The sequence below is a fragment of the Saimiri boliviensis genome, chromosome 14 (genome assembly GCF_048565385.1).
Source record: "Saimiri boliviensis isolate mSaiBol1 chromosome 14, mSaiBol1.pri, whole genome shotgun sequence".
Taxonomy (NCBI): Eukaryota; Metazoa; Chordata; class Mammalia; order Primates; family Cebidae; genus Saimiri; species Saimiri boliviensis.
The window spans coordinates 11,317,928-11,339,599 of NC_133462.1; the positions used below are offsets into that span (position 1 = coordinate 11,317,928).

Here is a 21,672-nt window from a genome sequence, read left to right on the forward strand (position 1 = left end):
CCTTTGGTTCCTCAGTGTCTGGGCTCCTCTTGCCTCAGGTCTTCCACACAGGCCATCCCCTCCAACTAGAATGCCCTTCCTTCCCCTACCCAGCTAGGGGACAGCCCATCTTTCAGGTCTCAGCTCAGTCTGGCTACCTGACCCCTTCTCTATGGGCTCCTGTGGCATGATGGGCCTGCCTTGGACGGAGCCTTCCCAGTCCTCTCCTTTCAGTCCATTTGTGCGACTATCTCTAGGGCAGGATCCTGCCCTTGACGACCTTGTGGTCTAGTTGGGATCAGAACTGTGATTCTGAGGCGCCCACTGGGCTGCGCTGACTGGACACAGCGTTAGAGCCAGCTTGGAGGAGAGGCTCTTCCACATCTGAGCCAAAGGAGTCTGTGTGGGGGTCGGGGGAGGGGGGCAGGCCCAGAAACTGAGACAGGATGGGAGGAGCCAAGTCAGGTAGTCACTGTATTTTATTGGAAAACATTGATATATATTTTTCTTCACAGCTTGAACTGAACACAATATTGCCCGGTTTAAAAAAAAACAAAACCAAAACATTCCAAAAATGTCCACAGCCTCACGCCTACCTGCCCTTACCCTCAGCTCTTGGCTGGGTCTCCCGCTATGCCCTGTCCCTCCCTCCCTCAGAGGCTGGGTGCCAGAGGGTGGATGAGAAGAGATTCTCAAAGCTGGGCAGGTCCCAGGAAAAGCCACTTGATCGACCTGGGCAGTGAGGGGAAAGTGGGGGAGGGGTTAGGTGGTGGGGGGAGCCAGATGAAATGAACAGAAAAAGGAAAAAAACCCAGACGACTGAACTGCCCACATTGACTTACTTGTCCCAGAGGCGAAAGTCAGAAGCAAGGGCACGGATCATGCTCTCCGCTGCGGAGTATGGGGGCAGGCAGGTGGGCGAGGGGAGAGGCAGGGGAGAGGAGGGCACAGAGCACAGATGTGAGGAAGCGGCACCAAGTCACCACGGAGAAGTGGGGGGTGCTGGCGGACCAGGAAGCAGAGGCTGCCGTCGCTGCCGTCCCCTGGGCAGCTGGCCGAGGAGATTGTTTTATTGCAGGTGCGTTCTCTTGAGAGTACGGTGGGGCCCATCTCCATCTTCTCTCTCCCCACCCTTTAGCTAGCCCGGCATGGTTTTGGACAAAATGAAAGTTTTAAGGGCCGTCGAGGGGAAAGAAAAAAAAAAAAAAGAGAACCAGCACATTACAAAGCGACCATCCCCACACCCATTCCTAGGATGGGCCCTCAGGGTGGTGGGTGCTAGTGAGGAGGGAGCGGCATGGGATGTTAGCACCAGGTATTTACAGAACAGCTCTCGAGTGCTTCAGGAACGCAGGCAAGTCCAATTTGCAGAGTGGCCAAATGAGCAGACCCCACCCAGCCAAACCTCAGAAAGCCAATTGGATGGTTTCAAAACAGCAGCCAGCAGTATGTGAGTGCTGCCCACTGTCAGTCCCCCTTCTGTGAGTCAGCCCCCTCGACCCCTCCTGGGCCACATCCAGTCAATGCCACAATTCCTCAACGCCCCCTCAGTCCTTCTGAAATGCCTCTCTTGGCATCCCTGCCCCAACAGGCTGCTGGGATCTGCACACAGAGTCACAGGGCTGGTTGCATGCAACAGCAAAGGGCATGCTCTTCCGCCTGGGGTAGGGCCTCTTGTCCCTCCCAGCAGGTCCCGGGACAGGGCTGGCAGCCACCCCAGCACCCAAAATAAGATGACAAACAAGGGGAAACAAACCAAAATGGAGGAGAGCCACCCGGGCTGGAGGAGGGCAGAGGCTCCCCAAGGGGAACTGGGGAGGGCTTCATCTTATGAATGCATCAGGCTTTGGAAGACATGGATGGAAGAGGCAAGGGCAAAAGGAAGAGATGAGAGGGCATGGAGGGAGACTCAGGGAAGAAGGAGAAAGAGCAATCATGCAGCTTGGGACAAATCTTTTGTTGCTTTATCAGATTCTCAGTCAATCAATTGGTGTTTGCTAGAACCGGGGTACGCAGGGGAGTGTGGAAGAGAGAGTGCGCGCGCGAGAAGAGAGAGATCAAGAGAATGGGCATCGCCAGCTGCCCTGGGGGCCTTCACTTTGCAGTCATCATCTGTACAAACTCTGTGGAGTGAAGCAGAGAGAGAGGAGGTCAGGTGGGCAGGCTGAGTGGCGACCGGCCCTCCCAAACACGAGGGATCTGGGGGCTTGTTCCTGAAGCTTCAATTCTCTTCTTGTCCTGGAGATCAAGCCTGGTCTCGACTCACCTTCATAATTGACCTGGCCGTCTCCATCAATGTCAGCCTCTCTGATCATCTCATCCACCTCCTCATCGGTCAGCTTCTCCCCCAGGTTCGTCATTACATGACGAAGCTCTGCCGCGCTGATATAGCCATTCCCATCCTGGGGGTTGGGGATAAAGGGTTTCACTAGGCACTTCTCCCAGCAGGGAGAGAGGCAGTGAGAGGGGCGGCTGTCATCACCATCCCTCAGCAGTGAGCACAGTGAGGGAGGCTGCCTGAGGTGGCAGAGCAGGTTGGCAGCGAGGCTGGCACTGGGACCTGGGCCTCCTGGAAGTGGTAGCTCCGTGGCTCCAGTTCCGTCCGCCTGCCTGAAGGCTGGCATCAGTCTCAGAACCGTCCCTGGAGAAGGCTGCTTACCTTGTCAAAGACACGGAATGCCTCTCGGATCTCCTCCTCACTGTCTGTGTCCTTCATCTTTCTGGCCATCATGGTCAGGAACTCTGGGAAGTCAATGGTCCCGTTCCCTGGAAGGTGGGGAAAGGACGGGGGAATCACCCTGGGCCCTGACAGATACAGGATCATCCATGACCCTGAGGGAGGCTCCCTGCAGTCACTTGGGGTGACCAGGAGCAGGGCTGCCCAGCGCTCTGTGGGGCTTACCATCTGCGTCCACCTCGTTGATCATGTCCTGCAGCTCTGCTTCAGTGGGGTTCTGCCCCAGGGATCTCATCACGGTCCCCAACTCCTTGGTGGTGATAGTGCCATCTCCATCCTTGTCAAAGAGGGAGAAGGCCTCCTTGAACTCTGGGGGAAGAAGGGGAAGGAGTCAGAGGTCACAAGGCCCACAGGAGAATCCTTACCTCTGGATGCTGGACTCCTTCCTTGGTGGAAGGCCAAGGGCATCAGTCCCACCTAAAGAAACTGAGACAGACTTCAAGTCCCACTCAACCAGCTCTCTCCTAAGTGCTCAGGGCAGAGCCCTTCCAAGCTACATTCAAGTTATTGAACATCTACACCGTGGCAGGTAAAGCTATTTCTCTCACCAGCCAGTGAAGACAGTAGGGACAAATGGGCTGACAGCTGTCCTTAGATTATTCTACATTTCTGTTTGGTCTCTGGCTTTGGCTTCTCCCTTAAATGATGAAAGGGACCAAAGTCACGGAGTGAATGAGGGCCGAAAGGACTCTTCATCTGAGTGTGTTAGCCAGGGTTGGTTGGCTGGGATGAGGAGGGGGAGGCTGCAGAATGCCCCTGGCTGGCCTGAAGAGGAAATGCAGGCATCCACTCCCTTTTGACTGGTACTGCCAGCCTTGTTCCCTGCCGTGGGTGCTACCGGCTTCCAGAGGAGCTGAGCCACTGTGGTAAGCGTGGGGGTGGTCGGCAGCAGAACATGGCTGACGGACGGTGCGTGGGGTGGGTGGGGGGATGGAAGTCGAGGGGACGGCTGCCAAGCCAGGAGGATGAGGAGCTAGCAGTGCTGAGTGGGAAGGCCACAGCTGGGGCCGCATCAGGAGCAGGGAGAGAAGCACATGGCTCTTGCCCTCCCACCGGGCCCATTTTGGCACCTGGTGCTCCCCTACCCCCAAGCCCTCAAAGAACAGATGCCTAGCAGCCTATTCCCAGAGGGTGTGGGCTGGGGTGAGGCAGTGGGCAGTTTGCTAATGGGGACAGGGTGAAAAGCAGACTGTTTATGTTTATGCACAAGGCTGAGTTGGGAGCTGGGTGGTAGGTGCCTTGGGAGGGACATGCACAGCTGGGCAGCTGTGGCCCTGAGCCTCTGGGCCCTAAGGATATGGCACGAGTCTCTTTGGGGAGGCTGGCGCCTCTCTGGGCTGAGGCCTTGTTGTTCTTGGGGAGGGCAGGGAGTGGGTCATGTGGACACCCTGAGCTCATGATCACTAAACCAGGCCATCCTCTGGCTTTTCTCAGGGGTCTCCATAGCCACCTGGGGACAAAATTTTGAAGCTGCAAAGGTGACTCTGTGTTGGGGGTTGAGGGGAGAAAGGAGGGAAGGCAAGTCCATTCCTGCCTCCTCCCACTGAAGCTGGGCCTTCAGTGCTTGTCACATAGCTGGCTGAACCTGACAGCAAAGCTGGGGACTGAGTAGCTGGTGGGGAGCAGAGGCCCATTCTCTGGATTGCTCCTCTGCTCTACTGTGTACTGGCCCCTGGCTATGGAAATAAACCAAGAGTTGCTCTTTGTCTCAGGCAGCTCAGTTTGCCGGGGGTGGGCACGGATACGTGATTACATAATAGTTTCTGTAGCTGACCCTTCTGGGGTTTTGGAAAGGCTAGAAAAATGAATTAGATGGGATCCAGGGATTTCTTCTAGCTTGCTGAGAGAGATGATCGTTTATTTGTTTAGCCTATGTTCTAGGCACTCTAGGCTATAGCAGGGACCAACAAAACCAAGTCCCAAACTCATGGAACTCACATTTAGTGACAGGAGATACAACAGGTGAAGGCATAAGAAAAAAATTTCTGACAGCAGAAGTGGGAGTGACCCATTTCCCTGCTTGGTCAAGGGAAGGTCCCAGCTCTGAGCTACAGATCTCAGGAAAGTTTCCCGCTCAGAAAATAAAATCAAGTGATGTGAAGGAGAGTAAAGGAAGGCTGTGTACTTGAGACGGGGGTCAGGGAAGGCCTCTCCAAGGGGACATCTGAGCTAAGGGATGAGAAGGATCTGCCCATGCAAAGTGCTGGGGAGGCATTTCCACCAGCAGAACAGGCAGGCGCCGGCACATGCGAAAGGAAGTGCAAAGCGCAGGCAAGTGCAGAGGTGGGAGTGACGAGCCAGCTCCTGGGCGGCTCCTAAAGTGGGACAGGAGCTCCGCAGGCCCACAGGGAGGCAGGGAGCTCACCTTCTAAGCCAATCTAGCTGAAGCTGGGAGAGAGAGCTGGGCTCGTCCTGTAGCCACCAATATCAAGCCCCTAGATGACCCAGGCTCAGGAGAGGAAGACAGCCTTTGGTGCTTGGTAAAGGCTGTCTCAGGGCCATGGGGCTTGGTGTCATCAGGGCACTGGTGTGCTGTTACATTTATCAGCATTCTAGGCACAAGGCATAGTGTTAGGTGACACAAGGGATACACAGGTTCACCTATCAGCTGTCACTCCTCAGTGGCCAAGATTTGGCTGGGGATGTGGAGGCTTTCCTGAGCTAAGATGAGGGGGACAGGGTAACACTCACCTGCGATCTGCTCCTCAGTCAGCTGGTCAGCCTGGAAAAGCAGGAAGGGGAAAGTCAGTCACCAGGCTGGACAGCAAGGATGCATCTTCCTCACTTAGCCCAGGCCCCAGGCCCTGGTGAGGCCAGTTCCACATGGCATTCCTGCCCAGCCAGGGAGGAGCACGCCAGAGTCAGGGTCTGAGGCAGAGCCAGGGCCTGATGATAAAGTCTAGTGATTCAGAAAGCTGGGTTCCAGGATGGGCTGGACACTCAGGCCTGCTGGATGCAGGGCCCAGTGAAGCTTCCCAGACCCATGGGCTTCCAATCTCAACTCAGCATGTGGGAGCCACAGGGGCAGGTGAAATGCCTGCCCCAGCCCCAAACCAGCAGCACTGGCATGGCACAGGTTTACATCTCACCAGTGGGAGCCCCAGAGGCTGAGTGAAGGGAGTGGTTTCCCTGGAGGCCTCATCAAAAGCTCTAGAAGGCTCCAAACTGAAGCAGGCCAGTCCTTGGGTAGGGCAGAGGGATGATGTCTGGGGCTATCTCGGCTAGTTTCTGTGTCACCTATTTGGAGGCGCTTGGCTCAGGCAGAGTTGACCCAAGTGGCAAAAATTCTCCTAACTGGCAGCCCCGAGTTGCTTGAGCGCCTGGAAGAACTCTGGTCAGACTGGAGGTAGCCGCTCCACCCCCCTGTGCACAGTGGGGGCACAGGGCATCATTCGGTTCTGTTTCTTTTGGGCAGGAGGGACAACATCAGGGAGAGGACTGCAGCGGGCAGCAGCAGCAGATGACTGAAGTCGGCTTGCACTGCAGTTCTTAACCCTTTCTGGCTTGGCCACTCTGGGGACTGGCCAGTCGGTGGCAGGCAGCCCTTGCTGCATGCGGGGTTTGGGGGTGGGGAGGAGATGCAGGGACTGGCTTCTCCTGCACTGGTGTGCTGGGCATCAGCCAGGCATAGCAATCCTATGGGGCAGGAGCTAGACCAGGGGATGGGGAGGATGAATCCCAACATTTAGCTTTAACAGCCAAAAGACAAATTTTCCCTGCTTTTTGTTGATGCTGTGAAAAAGGCACCACCATCCCGGGACCATGGTGGATCTGTTCCCCTTCCTTTCCCAGTAAGGGAAAGGGGCTCCAAGACCACAGCAGGTTCTAGTCTTGAGTCTGAGAGCCTCAGAAAAGGAAGCAAACTATTTTTTTTTTTTTTTTTTGAGACGGAGTTTCGCTCTTGTTACCCAGGCTGGAGTGCAATGGCGCGATCTCGGCTCACCGCAACCTCCACCTCCTGGGTTCAAGCAATTCTCCTGCCTCAGCCTCCCGAGTAGCTGGGACTACAGGCGTCTGCCACCATGCCCAGCTAATTTTTGTATTTTTTTTAGTAGAGACGGGGTTTCACCATGTTGACCAGGATGGTCTCGATCTCTTGACCTCGTGATCCACCCGTCTCAGCCTCCCAAAGTGCTGGGATTATAGGCGTGAGCCACCGCGCCCGGCCTTGGAAGCAAACTATTATGTGAATAGTTCCAGAGGCTAAGAACAAACCACCGCTGCCTCCCCCACCCCCACCTCTGTCCCAAATAATAACAATCACTGATCTAAAAAAGTTAGAAAAAAACCTCCAAAAACAAAAACTAAAGGAAGAGGAACTTGAGGCCAAGCCCCAAATAGGCAGAAAGGGAGGAGTAATCAAAGTGTTGATCCCAGAGGGGAGACGGCTGAGAGAGGGGGAAAGAGGAAGGTAGAGAAGGAAAATGGCATACATGCACATTCTGGGAAAGTCCAAAGTCTAAAGGGGAGGTGAGGAGGCCAAATGAAGATTCTTCTACATTGCCTTTAAAAAAAGACAGCATGGTTGGGCTCTTAAATGCCAACCTGGCAGCCTCAGGCCCATGAGCCCCTTGCTCCACCTGCCCCCCACCTCCCATCAGGGGCAAAGCAGCCTGGGGCCATCCCTTAGGTCCTGACACCTGAGGAAGAGGCTTGGAGAAAGTGAGAAGGGAGGATGGGCAAGGCCAGGCAATGCCTGGGGAGGGGCAGGGGAAGAACAGAGAGGAAGGCAGCAGTGTGGGGAGGCGGCTGCCATCCCATCTGCTTTTCATTCTTTCCCCTGGCCTAGAATGGAAAAAGCGAGCCTGGTCAGGGCCTTCCCACCCCACTGCTCCGCCCTGCAAGAAGTCCAGCTCTCCTGACCTCTGGGCAGCACTGTAAGGGGCTGCGGTTGGGGGCAAGGAGGCTGACAGGCTGCAGACTGCCCTGAGCGGCTCTGAAGGCCAGCATTTGCCAGTCCCCACCAAAAAGCTGGAAGATGCAGATGAGGCACTGCCATGTTCAGTTCTGTCACTGGGTTGCTGCAAATAGGCGTGGCTCTGCATGGAGGGCCTGTCAGACACTCTCCCATGTAGGAGACCCACTTCCCTGCTTGGTCAAAGAAAGGTCCCAGCTCCAAGCTAGCTACAGATCTCAAGCAAGGTTGCTGCCCAGAAACCAATCGCCTAAGAAAGATCATTGATCCTTGCCCAAAGTGTCTTCCCTTTCCAGACCTGAAGACTAAGCTTTCAACAAAAACTGTTTCCAAAATAACTCAGTCTCCTGCTTCCTTATCCCTCATCTAGGCTCCAGCAAGGGGCTGACAAGAGAAAAAAAAAAAAAAAAAAAAAAAAAGCATGAGGTGGGGGAGGGAAGAGGGTATGATTTCTCTGCCTTGCCCCAGCCCCCAGCCAATGCCAGAGAGCAGTGTTAGATGAGATCAGAAACCAAGGCCAGGGCCCCTCACCGGGGCCAAGGAGAAGCCACAGAGCTCAGGCCAAAGTCCAAGGCCAGTTAACAGTGACTTGTCCCACCTCTACCTTGCTGATTACAAAGGGAAAGAGAAAGTAGTCCTGGCCAAAGCTCTGGTCCTATTCTGGGGGTAGTCAGCCTGCTAGCGCTTCAGGCCCCCTTTAGCCAGGTTCTGCTGGGGGGAAAATGGGGTAGCGGCAAGAGGAGCCATCAGGTCTGTGTCAGCAAGTATGAGATCTGATACACGGCAGCGGCTGCCTGTTCTCCCCAGCCTTGCCAGGGAGGATGGCTGTGAACGGTTGGTTCCCAGGCTCAGCCTGGGGGGGCGGTGGGTGTTGTGGGTGGCAGGGAGTAGGAAAGAACTAGTCTGCTGGTTTTCTCTCAAAGCCCTAGCTGTGAATTAACAGACGCACTCAGTGAGGGTCCTGAATGGGACAAGTGGCCCTTGGGCTGATGAAGGGGTGTCCCCCCAGAAGCAATCTCTGATCAAGCTCTGCAGCCCCCACCCCGAGGGCACAGGAATAGGCATCTGATTGTCACTGACGCCACACTGTACTGCACTGTCATTTGGCACAAGTGAGGAGGTGCAGCATGGTGTGTGGGGCTGGGGATCATGAGAAAACCGGCGCTCCTGTTGGGAAAAGGCAGCGCTCTTGGCCTGGAACAGACAGGCGGTGAGGCTTCTAGGCTTGAAAAAGCTGGCTTATTTGAGGCACCCCAAACTTTGATCTCCCATCCCCATTTCATAAGGCTTCAGTGCGCAATAGGGGCCTGAACAGCTCCGCCCACCTGCTCCCACTGCCCAGTGCCTTCCACCCAGCCGCGTTCTTCCTGGGGAAGGGGGATAGCTTCCTCCCGTCCCTGCAGCCCACTCCCAATCCACACTGAGCCGTCTTTGTCCTGGCCTGTCCCTGGAGATTGGCAGGGTGTTACCCACACCCACCCCCAAACTTAGGCCCACCCTCGCTGCCATTCATTTTCTCCTTCCACTTCACCTCCCAGCCACTCAACCCCAAGTCCTCCCCCCCCCCTCACCTTGGAAACCCATCTTCTCGTGGACCCAAACACAACACTCCTAGCCTATTAAAAAAAATCCTGTCCTTCTAGTGCAACAGTCTTAACCCACGAGTAACCTCGGAACCTTTCCTAGCTACCTCCAAATTTACCCCAAGGGTCCCTGACCCCCGACCACTGGCAAGCCCCGCTCTCACTATCCCTTTTCACCACCTCCACGACCCCCGATCCTTCTCCGTCCCGGAGGCCTTCAAGAGCATCTTCTAACCTCTGCTGCCACCCACCCCAGGGTCTTCCTCCCGTAAACTTGCACCTCACCCTCCTCCTCCTCGGCAGTGCCGGGCTTTGGAGACCACCCGCCCCCACCCTCGGGAGTCTCATCTGCAGAAGTGACCGCCCATCCCTGACCCTCTCCTTTGCCTCCCAGGAGCCCAGGGGCCGCCCCTCCCCGCCCAGGCCCAGCTACTCTCCACCACCCCATCCGGGAGCAGCCCAGCCTCCCTTCGTCCCCGGTTCCCCGCATCCTCTCAGGACCAAACGGCTCCATCCGGGCCTAAACAGCTCCCCTCCCTAGCCCATCTTTCTTACTCCGTCCCCTGAGGTCCAAACACCGTCATTCCGAGACCTATCGCCCCATCCAGGGTCCAAAATCCTTTTGAGGGGTTCCCTTTGAGGGTTCTGATCCTCCATTCGGGGTTCAAATATCCCCTCTGGGGGCTCCGACACCCATGTGGGGACTTAAATATCCCATTTGGCGTTAAAGTCGCTTCTGGAAACCTTTGGGGATCCAGACGTCCCGCTCTGGGTTCAACGGCCCCGACAACGGGGCTAGAAAAGGGTGCCGAGGCTCTCGCCGGCCCGGCCGCCCCCCACTCTGGGCTCCGTCGCCCCCTCAGGGGTCCTGCCGCGCCAAGCCCGCCTCAGAGCTCGCAGCCTTGGCGGCCCCCCAGCCTCACTCACCATGGCGAGGCCCGGGGTGTCCGGAGCACGGGGATCAAGGTTCCTCCGGCGGCGGCAGCAGCTGCAGCAGTTCCAGCTCCGACGCGCGTCCGCGCCTCCACACTCACTGCCCGCAACGCGCGCCGCCGCCGCCGCCGCCGCCGCTGCCCGCCCCAACGGTCCCTCAACGGCCGCCGCGCGCGCCCCGCCTCGCTCGGCCCGCCCCGCCCCGCCCCGCCCGGCCCGCGCGCCGCCGCACTGCGGCTCCCACGGATCCCTCCGCGCCCCGCTCCGCGCCGGCGGGCCCGCGGATCTCTCGTCCCCACCCCACACAGGGCCGGGATCTGCAGCCGGGCGCGCGCGCGCTCGCTCCCGCCGCCGGACTACTTTCCCTCGCCGCGTGCCCCGCCTCCTGGTCCCACTTCACTTTCCTCCCTGGCGGAGGGGCACTGCTCAGCGATGCGTAATGCGTCTCTCTGTGAGCAGCGTCGCTATTGGGACCAACCCGTGGCGAAAATGAGAGCGCGGCGCCCATTGGTCCGGCCTTCCCTGCAATGCGTCAAACTGGGGTGAGCCACTGCGAGGTGGTGGTGGGGAAGTCTGGACTCTGTGGCCGCGTGGGGCTTTGAGGGGTAAGGAGGCGAAGGGGGAAACGGCGTGGCGGTGAAGCAAATACATCGTTTCTGTTGCCGGGGAGTGGTAAAAAGGTTGGCGACAGGTGCAGAAAGGCTTTCTCGGCTCTCCCCTTTAACCGCTGGAAGATGGTTTAATCCAAACGCTGGGGGTTTTGAAGCCCCGCCCCTGACTGGGCCCGTAGAGGTGGCGGGGTCTCCAAAGTGTCACCTAACGCCCAGAAGTTCCGCCCTCCCCGGTCTAGTCTCGGCGTCCTAAGACGCTCTCAACTGGTGGGCGGGACCCCTGGCACCGCTTCATTCTTAATCCGTTCATGGTGTGTGAAATTAGGACGGTTCCAGGATAGCCTCTGGGAAAAGGGTATTCACTCATTCATTCTATAAGCGTTAAATGGATGCCTGCTGTATGCAGGGACCTGAGCTTGACTGGGCTGGAGAGCCCATACTCCCCAGCATTCTCATGACATCTAGACGGACGACCTCTTTCCTTACCCCACTCTTCCAGCCATAGGAGGAGAAAGAGTTGATGTGACGATTAACTGAAACTTTGTTTACTGGAACTCAGAAAGTGATCACCCTCACCCCCTCCCCCGTTTAGGATAGGAGCTGACTGTCTCCTGTGTGCCCCCTCCTCACCATGGTGATGAGTGAGAGATGGGCAAAGGAATCAGGCTGGATCAATCATCATGCTCCACCTGGAATGTAGACCGAACCAATGAGAGTCCTTTCCTGGGTTTTTGGATCTGCAGCCTGGGCACAAGAAGCCTTTTCCTTTTGGGTGGGTGCTTCCCATAGGTTCTGACTATGGTCATTTTCCCACTCTGACCCCTATCTTGAGGAAGAAAGTGTCTAGAGAAGAAGAGACAAATAAAACTGACACAGGGGAGAGGTAAAGAAGATGGAGTGAGATGCCAGGCGCGGTGGCTCATGCCTGTAATCCTAACACTTTGGGAGGCTGAGGTGGGATTGCCTGAGGTCGGGAATTCGAGACCAGCTTGGCCAACATGGCGAAACCCAGTCTCTACTAAAAATACCCAAATTAGGACAGGGCGAAGTGGCTCATGCCTGTAACTTTGGAAGGCTGAGGTGGGTGGATCACCTTAGGTCAGGAGTTCGAAATCAGTCTGGCCAATATGATGAAACCCCATCTCTGCTAAAAATACAAAAATTAGCTGCATGTGGTGGTGTGCATCTGTAGTCTCAGCTACTGGGGAGGCTGAGCCTGGAGGATTGCTAGAACCCGGGAGGTGGAAGTTGCAGTGAGCAAAGGGCACTCCACTGCACTCCAGCCTGGGCAACAGAGGGAGAATCCGTTCCAAAAAAAAAAAAATTAAACGAAAATCTATTAAAGACTTAAATCTAAGAACTGAGGACAGGCGCAATGTCTCACGTCTGCAACCCCAGCGCTTTGGGAGGTCGAGGCAGGCAGATTACGAGGTCGGGAGTTAGAGATCAGCCTGACCAACAGTAAAACCCTGTCTCTACTAAAAATACAAAAAATCAGCCGGGCGTGGTGGCGGACACCTGTAACAATCCCAGCTACTCGGAAAGCTGAGGCAGGAGAATTGCTTGAACCCGGGAGGCAGGAGGTTGCAGTGAGGCGAAACCGCGCCATTGCACTCCAGTCTGGCGACAGATCAAGACTCCATCTCAAAAAATAAAAAAATAAAAAATAAAAAATAAAAAATAAATCTAAGACCTGAAACTATGAGATTACCAGGAGAAATCACTGAGGAATTGCTCCAGGACATTAGTCTGGGCAAATATTTTTTGTGTGTAAGACTTCAAAAGCACAGACAGCAAAGTGAAAATAGACAAATGGGATTACATCAAGCCGAAAAGCTCCTGCAAAGTGAAGAGAACAATAAACAAAGTGAAGAGGCAATCCACAGAATGGAAGAAAATATTTGCAAACTATCCATCTGACAGGGGATTAATAACCAGCATATGTAAGAAGCTCAAACAACTCAAAAAGAAAAAAATCTGATTAACGAAAAAAATTCTGATTAAAAAGTGGGTGTGGGCCGGGCACAGTGGATCACACCTGTAATCCCAGCACTTTGGGAGGCCAAGGCAGGTGGATCACTTGAGGTCAGGAGTTCGAGACTAGCCTGGCCAACATGGTGCAATCCATCTCTACTAAAACTACAAAAATTAGCCGGTGCATGCCTGTAATCCTAGTTACTCAGGAGGCTGAGGCAGGAGAATCACTTGAACCCAGGAGGCAGAGGTTGCGGTGAGCCAAGATCGTGCCACCCAACTCCAGCATCAAAAAAAAAAAAAGGTGGGTGTGATGGTTAATATTGAGTGTCAACTTGACTGGATTGAAGTATGTAAAGTCTTGTTCCTGAGTGTGTCTGTGAGGGTGTTGCCAAAGGAGATTAACATTTGAGTCGGTGGACTGGGAGAGGCCGACCCACCCTCATTCTGGGGGGGCACCATCTAATCAGCTGCCAGCACGGCTAGAATAAAGCAGGAACAAGAAAATGGAATGAGCAGACTCGCTAAGTCTTTCAGCCTTCATCTTTCTTCCATGCTGGATGCTTCCTGCCCTTGAACAGCAGACTCCAAGTTCTTCAGCTTTTGGACTCTTGGACTTACACCAGTGATTTGCCAGGGGCTCTCAGGCCTTTGGCCATAGACTGAAGGCTGCACTGTCAGCTTCCCTACTTTTTTTTTTTTTTTCAGACAGAGTCTCATTCTGTCACCCAGGCTGGAGTGCAGTGGCACGATCTCGGCTCATTGCAACCTCCGCCTCTTGGTTTAAGCAATTCTTCTGCCTCAGCCTCCTGAGTAGCTGGGACTACAGGCACGTGTCACCATGCCCAGCTAATTTTTGTATTTTTAGTAGAGACGGGGTTTCACCATATTGGCCAGGCTGGTCTTGAACTCCTGACCTTGTGATCCACCCACCTCGGCCTTCCAAAGTGCTGGAATTATAGATGTCAGCCACCATGCCTGGCCTTTTTTTTTTTTTCTGAGGTGAAGTTTCGCTCTGTCACCCAGGCTGGAGTGCAGTGGCACCTCTTGGCTCACTGCGACCTCTGCCTCCCAGGTTCAAGGGATTCTTCTGCCTCAGCCTCCTGAGTATGTGGGATTACAGTCATGTGCCACCACGCTTGGGTAATTTTTGTATTTTTGGTAGAAACGGAGTTTCACCATGTTGGCCAGGCTGGTCTCGAACTCCTGACCTCCGGTGATCCCCTGCCTTGGCCTCCCAAAGTGCTGGGATTAGGCGTGAGCCACCGCACCTAGGCAGCTTCCCTACTTTTGAGGTTTCGGGACTCAGACTGGCTTCCTTCCTCCTCAGCTTGCAGATGGCCTATTATAGGACTTCACCTTGTGATCATGTGACTCAATACTCCTTAATACACTACCCTTCATATATACATCTATCCTATTAGTTCTGTCCCTCTAGAGAACCCTGACTAATAGAGTGGGCAAATGATCGCAATAGACATTTCTTAAAAGAAGACATTCAAATGGCTAAGGGGTATATACAAAAATGCTCAACATCACTAATTGTCGGAGAAATGCAAATCAAAACCACAATGAGCTATCACCTCGCCCCAATTAAAATGGCTTTTATAAAAAAGTGGATGCTGGTGAAGACGTAGAGAAAGGGGAACCCTCATATACTGTTGGTGGGAATGTAAATTCCTATAGCCTCTCTGGAGAACAGTATGGAGGTTCCTCAAAAAATTATAAATAGAACTCCCATATGATCCAGCAATCCCATGCTATGTATATACCCAAAAGGAAGGAAGTCAGCGTATCCAAGAATTCAACAAAAATCTATTAAAGACTCAAATCTAAGATCTGAAACTACCAGAGGAAAACATTGGGGAAATGCTCTCTCTTTGCACTCACATGTTTACTGCAGCACTATTCACACTAACCAAGATACGGAGTCAATCTAAGTGCCCATCAATGAGCGAATGGATAAAGAAAATGTGGCATATGGCTGAATGTGGTGGCTCACGCCTGTAATCCCAGCACTTTGGGAGACCAAGACAGGTGGATCACTTTAGGTCAGTTTAAGACCAGCCTGGACAACACGGTGAAACCCCATCTCTACTAAAAATACAAAAATTAGCCAGGCGTGGTGACTCCTGCCTGTAATTCCAGCTGCTTGGGGAGGCTGAGGCACAAGAATTGCTTGAGCAGAGGCTGCAGTGAGCTGAGATCATGCCACTGCACTCCAGCCTGTGTGACAGAGTGAGACTCCATCTCAAAAGAAAAAAGAAAATGTGCTACATGTACAACAATAGAATATTATTCAGCCATAAAAAAAAAAGAACGAAATTCTGACATTTGCAGCATCACGTTAAGCAAATAAGCCAAGCACAGAAAGACAAATGCTGCATGGTCTTATTCACGTGTGGGTGCTAAAAAAGTGGATCTCATGAAGATAAAGAGTAGACAGGTGATTCCTACCAGAAGTCAGGAAGGGTTGGGTGGAGTGGGAATGAAGAGAGATTGATTAGTGGGTACAAATGTATCCTTACATTTGGAAGACATGTAAGATGGAAGAAATAAGATCTGCTGTTTGATAGATGAGTGTATAGTTTGCAGTAATCTGTTGTACATTTCAAAATAGCTAGAAGAGAACAATTCATGTTTTTAGCATAAAGAAAAAATGAATATATAAGGTGATGAATATCCTAATTACCCTCATTTGATCTTTACAAATTACATGAATGTATTAAGTTACCACATGCTCCCTGAAAATATGTACATCTGTTATATATCAATAAGAAATGCAATTTAAAAAGGAAAATTGCAACCTGACACTCCCAATTCCCTTTGCCTGGCTTTAATGATTTTCATAGTAGTGACCACCGGCTAAAATACAATATTATCTTCTTTTTCATTATATTTATAGTTTGATTCTTCCACTGGAATATAAACTCCATGAGGTCACAATTTTCTGTCTGTTTGGTTTGCTGTTGTATCTGCAGTGCCTAAAATAGACCCAGGAACCTAGTAGTGCTCAATAACTTTTTTGTGAGCCAGTGTCTCGCTATGTTGCCCAGGCTGGAATGCAGGGGTGCAATCTTAGTTCACTGCAAACTCTGCCTCTCAGCTGCAAGCGATCCTCCTACCTCAGCCTCCTGAGCAGCTGGGACTACAGGTGCATGCCACCATGCCCAGTTATCAACAACTTTTTTTTTTTTTTTTTTTGGAGATGGAGTCTCGCTCTGTCTCCCAGGCAGGGATACAATGGCACGATATTGGTTCACTGCAACCTCAGCCTCCCGGATTCAAGGGTTACTCTTGCCTCTCAGCCTCCTGAGTAGCTGGGATTACAGACACCCACCACCATGCCCAGCTAATTTTTGTTTTTTTAGTGGAGATGGGGTTTCACCATGTTGGCCAGGTTGGTCTCAAATTCCTGACTGCAGGTTATCCACCCACTTTGGCCTCCCAAAGTGCTGGGATTGCAGATATGAGCCACCATGCCCGGCCAATAACTATTTTATGAATGAATAAATAAGTATGGGGAGATAGAAATTCTCATACAATGCTGCTGGGAGTATTGATACAACCATGTTAGCGAGTGTATAATTTAGGATAGAGTAGGTCACAGTGCAGTAACAAATAACTCTAAAAATCTCAGCACAGTTAAAGTTTATCTCTCATTAACACAAAGTCCAATGTCAATCCCAGCTACCCTTCAGGGCAGCTCTCCTTCATGTGATAACTCTGTAACCTAAGCTCTTTCATCTCTCCTAAAGGCCTCTATGTTGCCAGGGTTGGGGAAGAGAGAGATGAGGGAATCTCTTAGGAGGGTTTCATTGCCTCAGTCTAGAAGTGACATATGTCACTTCAACTTATATTTCCTTGTCCAGAACCAGTCATGTGGTCTCATCTCACTGCAAGCAGATGGAGAAATATATTTTCTCATGCGCCTTTGAAGAAGGAACAAGAAACAGAATCTGGTGAGTGTATACCATGGTCTCAGCCACAGAGAGCCATTTGACAATCTCTACAGGCAAGTTGAACATGTATGTTTGCTAAAACTTAGTAATTCTCCTCTTGTATATATCCTTAGTCAGTGGCTTGAAAACGTTTTTGAATGAGATTCACAACAAAAACTACATTTTGCATCACACCTGGTCATATATATATGCACACACGTGTACACATTATGTATGTTCTGAAACAAAAGTTTTAGAAACAGAACTCACCCTGACAATGTACCAGGCATTCTTCTATTTTCCTTTCTTTTCCATTTCATTCTTCAGAAAAGAAACTTATTGTGATCTCCTGATTCCACTAACTTCTAGTGCAGGCGTCCCCAAACTTTTTACGCAGGGGGCCAGTTCACTGTCCCTCAGACCGTTGGAGGGCCGCCACATACTGTGCTCCTCTCTGACCACCAGTGAAAGAGGTGACCCTTCCTGAAGTGCGGCGGGGGACCGGATAAATGGCCTCAGGGGGCTGCATGCGGCCCGCGGGCCGTAGTTTGGGGATGCCTGCTCTAGTGTGTTGTAACTTACAGTTTGTAAGATATTGCCTGTAGTGGACTGAATGTATCCCCCCAGAAACCCTAATCCTAATGTGATGATTCTTGGGGGTGGGGACTTTGGAAGGTAATTAGGCCAGGAATGGGATGTGTACTCTTATAAGGAGAGGCCAAAGAGTTAGCTTGCTTTCTTTCTTTTAAAATTTAATATTATTATTATTATTATTATTATTATTTTAGAGATGGGGGTCTCATCATGTTTCCTAGGCTTGTCTTGAACTCCTGGGATCAAGCAGTCCTCCCTGCTTGGTCTCCCAAGGTGCTGGGGTTACAAACATGAGCCAACATACTTAGTAGCTTGCTGTCCTTCTACCATGTGAGCACGGAGCAAGAAGGCGGCTGCCTGTAAACCAGGGAGGGAGCCCTTACCAAAAACCCAACTCTCATGACACCCTGATTTCAAAACTTCCAGCCTCCAGAACTCTGAGAAATAAATGCTTGTTAACATTAAATTGTTCCGTTTATGGTATTTTGTTACAGTAGCCTGAGCTGACTCAGGACACTCCTTAGACAGAATTCTCTCTCTCTCTCTCTCTCTCTCTCTCTCTCTCTCTCTTTCTCTCTCTCTTTTTTTAGTTTGATTTAAAAAAAATCTTTTTTAAGCACACATCACCTTTGGGACAGAACTCTCACTCATGTAATATGCCTAGGATACGTGCCCAGGGTTTTTTGTTTTTTATCTTCTTGATTCACAGAAATATTTTTAAATCTTTCTTTTTATTTAATAACTACAGAAAGCGTTTCCAATGTGCCAGGAACTGTTTCAGTTCCCCAATACTGTACTAGGGCTCTGCTATCCAATTTGATAGCCGCTAGCCACATGTAGCCATTAATCACTTAAAATGGGATTAGTGCTGCATGTTGACAATATGGTAGTTTGAATATATTGGGATAAATAAAACATATTATGAATATAAATTTTATCTTTTAAAATGTGGCTACTAGAAAACTTGCCATTACACATGTAGTTTACATTATATTCATATTGCAAACACCACTCAAGAAATAGAAGTTAACTTAATTATCGTATTTACCCTATGTGGTAGGTACTATTATTATATTCATTCTAAAGATGAGAAAACTGAGACACCAAGAGGTTAAATTATTTGTCCAAGATCACACAGCTAAGTGACAGAAACAAAATTTGAACCCAGAGAAGCTGGTTTCAGGTTTCATGCTTCTAATCACTACACTACTCTAATTCATGGTAGAGTTTTATATATATAAGCATTTAAAGCTGTAAATTTCCCTTTAGGCACTGCTTTAGATGCATCCTACACATTTTTGTTGTGTCGCATTTAAAATTTTTTTGAGTCCAAATATTTTCTAATTTCCATTGTGATTTCTTCTTTGATCTTGGATTATTTATAAATGTGCTTAATTTCTAAATATTTCCAGTTTTCTTGTATATCTTGATATTGATTTCTAATTTAATTCCATTTTAATCAGATAAGATACTCTTTAATCCTTTAAAATTTATTGAGGATTCTTTTGTGGCCCAGCGTGTATGTACAGTTGGAAAGAATGTGGTTGTTGTTTGGAGTATCTCATGGACGTCAATTAGGTAAAATCGGTTGACACTGTTACTCAAGTCTTGTATATCCCTGTGGACTTTCTGTTTATTTATTTTAGTAATTAATGAGAGGGTAGTGTTAAACATCTCTAACTCTAATTGTGGATTTACATATTTTCCCCTTTAGATTTGTCAAATTTTGCTTCATATATTTTGAAGCTCTTTTACTTGGTGCATATACATTTATGATTGTTATATCTTCTTGACAAATTAACCATTTTATAATTATGAAATGACCCTATTTTTGAGATGAAGTCTCATTACGTTGCCTCTTGGGCTCAACCTGCCTCAGCCTCATGCGTAACTGGAATTAAAGGTACATGCTATCATGCCTGGAAGTACCTGTTATTTTTTATTGCATTTTATTGACCAGAACTCTGTCCATGCCTACCTCAAGAGAGGCTCAAAAACATATCTTGGCATTTGTTGAAGAGATGGGGGGAATACACTTGGTAAACACTGAATATTCTCTGCCATAGGAGATGGCTCAGGCATTGCAGACATCACTTCTGCTCACATTCTTTTGGCCTAAATCTTGGTTATGGCCACCCCTTTGTTGTAAGGAAGGCTGAAAAATGTGGCTGACAGCCACGTCCATCTCAAACTTCATCAAAAGGAAGAAGGGGATGGTGGAACATGGAAGAAAGTTACCTTTTTTTTTTTGGAGACAGAGTCTTGCCGTGTCGCCCAGGCTGGACTGCAGTGGCAGAATCTCAGTCCACTACAAGCTCTGCCTCCAGAGTTCAAGCAATTCTCCTACCTCAGCCTCCAGAGTAGCTGGAATTACAGGTGCTTGCCACCACACCCAGCTCATTTTTTGTATTTTTAGTAAAGACAGGGTTTCACCATGTTGGCCAGGCTGGTCTTCAACTGCTGACCTCAGGTGATTTGGCTGCCTCAGCCTTCCAAAGTTCTGGGATTACAGGTGTGAGCCATTGTTCCCTGCTGAAAGAAAGTTATCTTAAACGGATTGGCAGGGGCCAGGGAATGGGAAACTCAGATATACTTAACTAAGGAGTGTGGGTCTTAGGGTGCTATGATCCAAATGTTTGTGTCTTCCCAAAGTTCATACGTTAAAACCTAGCCTGCAATGTGATGGTATTAGGAGGTGGAGTGTTTGAGAGGTGATTAACGCCCTTATAAAAGAAACTTCAGGGAGCCTGTTTGCCCATTCCATCATGTGAGTAAGTACACATAGAAGGCCCCACCAGACACCAGGTCCACTTACAACTTGATCTTGGACTTCCCGGCCTCCAGAACTGTAAGCAATACATTTCTATTTACAAATCATCCAGTCTGAGATATGTTGTTATGGCAGCCCTAACAAACTAAGACGTAGCATGAGAAAGGAGGGACTGGATTACATTCTGTTGAATTGTAAGTGCTCTTAATATATTCTGGAATCTAGACTGTCTTATCAAATGTATGATTTGCAAATTTCTCATTCTGCAAGTTTTGTTTTCACTTTATTAATAGTGTCTTTTGAAGCACAAAAATTTTAAATTTGATGAGGCCCAATTTATATGTACTTTTTTATTGCTTGTACTTGTGATGTAATACCTAAGAAGCCATGATGTCATATTTAAGGTCACAAAGACATAGAGTAATGCACCACATAATGACATTTTGGTCAGTGATGAACCACATACATGATGATGGTCTATAAGATTATAATACTGTGTATTTACCATACCTTTTCTATGCTTAAGTATGCAAATACCCGTTGTGTTTTCACTGCTTACAGAATGATGAAATCACCTAACGATGCATATCTCAAGAATGTATCCCCATTGTTAAGCAATTTATCACTGTACATCTATGTTTTCTGAGAGTTTTCTAGTTTTAGTTCTTAACATTTAGGCCTCTGATCCATTTCAGGTTTAATTGTATATGTAGTGTGAGGTAGGGGTCCAACTCCTGTTTTTGTCTGTGGATATATAATTGTGCCAGCAGCATTGGTTGAAAAGGCATTGAATTTCTTCATTGATTTTTTTGGCACCCTTGTTGAAAATCAATTGACTGTAGACGTATGAATTTTTTTTTTTTTTTTTTTTTTGAGACGGAGTTTCACTCTTGTTACCCAGGCTGGAGTGCAATGGCGCGATCTCGGCTCACCGCAACCTCCGCCTCCTGGGTTCAGGCAATTCTCCTGCCTCAGCCTCCTGAGTAGCTGGGATTACAGGCACGTGCCACCACGCCCAGCTAATGTTTTGTATTTTTAGTAGAGATGGGGTTTCACCATGTTGACCAGGATGCTCTCGATCTCTCGACCTTGTGATCCACCCGCCTCGGCCTCCCAAAGTGCTGGGATTACAGGCTTGAGCCACTGCGCCCGGCCAGACGTATGAATTTTTATAGTAGATTCTTATTCCTCTGTGTTTATGTAAGTACCACAAATCTTGATTACTCAGCTTAGTAGTAAGTTTTAAAGTTGTGAAGTGTAAGTCTTCCAACTTTGTTCCTTTTCAAAATTATTTTGGCTATTCTGGGTCCCTTGTATTTTCATAAATTTTAGAGTCAATTTGTCAATTTCTACAAAAAAGGTAGCTATGATTTTGGATTGTATTGAATCTGCAGTTTAATTTGGGGAGTATTGCCATCTAAACAATATTCAATTTTCCAATTAATAAACATAGAATGTCTTTTTATTTACTTATGCCTCTTAACATTTATTTTGATGTTGGTTTTATGCATTATAGTGTAAAATTCTTACAAAGTTTATTCCTAAGCCTTTTATTCTTTTTGATGTTATTACAAATGGATTTTTTAAAAAATTTATTTTCAGATTGTTAATTGCTGGTGTATACAGAAATACAAC

General features: G+C 49.7%; 1 protein-coding gene and 1 long non-coding RNA gene across 3 annotated transcripts in view; one reads left to right on the top strand and one right to left on the bottom strand.

Moving 5' to 3' along the window:
- Positions 1-440: 440 nt before the first annotated feature.
- Positions 441-10,343, bottom strand: CALM3 (calmodulin 3). Its single transcript, XM_003940271.4, has 6 exons — positions 10,142-10,343; positions 5,408-5,438; positions 2,882-3,025; positions 2,639-2,745; positions 2,246-2,381; positions 441-2,102 (listed from the first exon to the last, which is right to left on the bottom strand). The coding sequence occupies exons 1-6, from the start codon at positions 10,142-10,144 to the stop codon at positions 2,074-2,076; spliced, it is 450 nt and encodes a 149-aa protein (XP_003940320.1). The 5' UTR covers positions 10,145-10,343; the 3' UTR covers positions 441-2,073.
- Positions 10,344-10,432: 89 nt separating this feature from the next.
- Positions 10,433-21,672, top strand: part of LOC141581256 (uncharacterized) — a 108,410-nt gene continuing 97,170 nt past the window's right edge. The window contains exons 1-2 of one of the 2 annotated variants that reach the window (XR_012513808.1): positions 10,433-10,752; positions 16,605-16,694. This is a non-coding gene — a long non-coding RNA (uncharacterized LOC141581256). The remainder of the gene's footprint in view (positions 10,753-16,604; positions 16,695-21,672) is intronic. The other variant, XR_012513809.1, reaches the window with a different exon arrangement.

Bases quoted from the DNA above. Each gene is read 5' to 3' on its own strand.
- CALM3 (XM_003940271.4), bottom strand. The intron at 3,026-5,407 runs GTGAGTGTTACC...TTCTTCCCCCAG, and splicing joins GACTGAGGAGCAGATCGCAG to AGTTCAAGGAGGCCTTCTCC. The intron at 2,382-2,638 runs GTAAGCAGCCTT...CCCAACCCCCAG, and splicing joins CATTCCGTGTCTTTGACAAG to GATGGGAATGGCTATATCAG.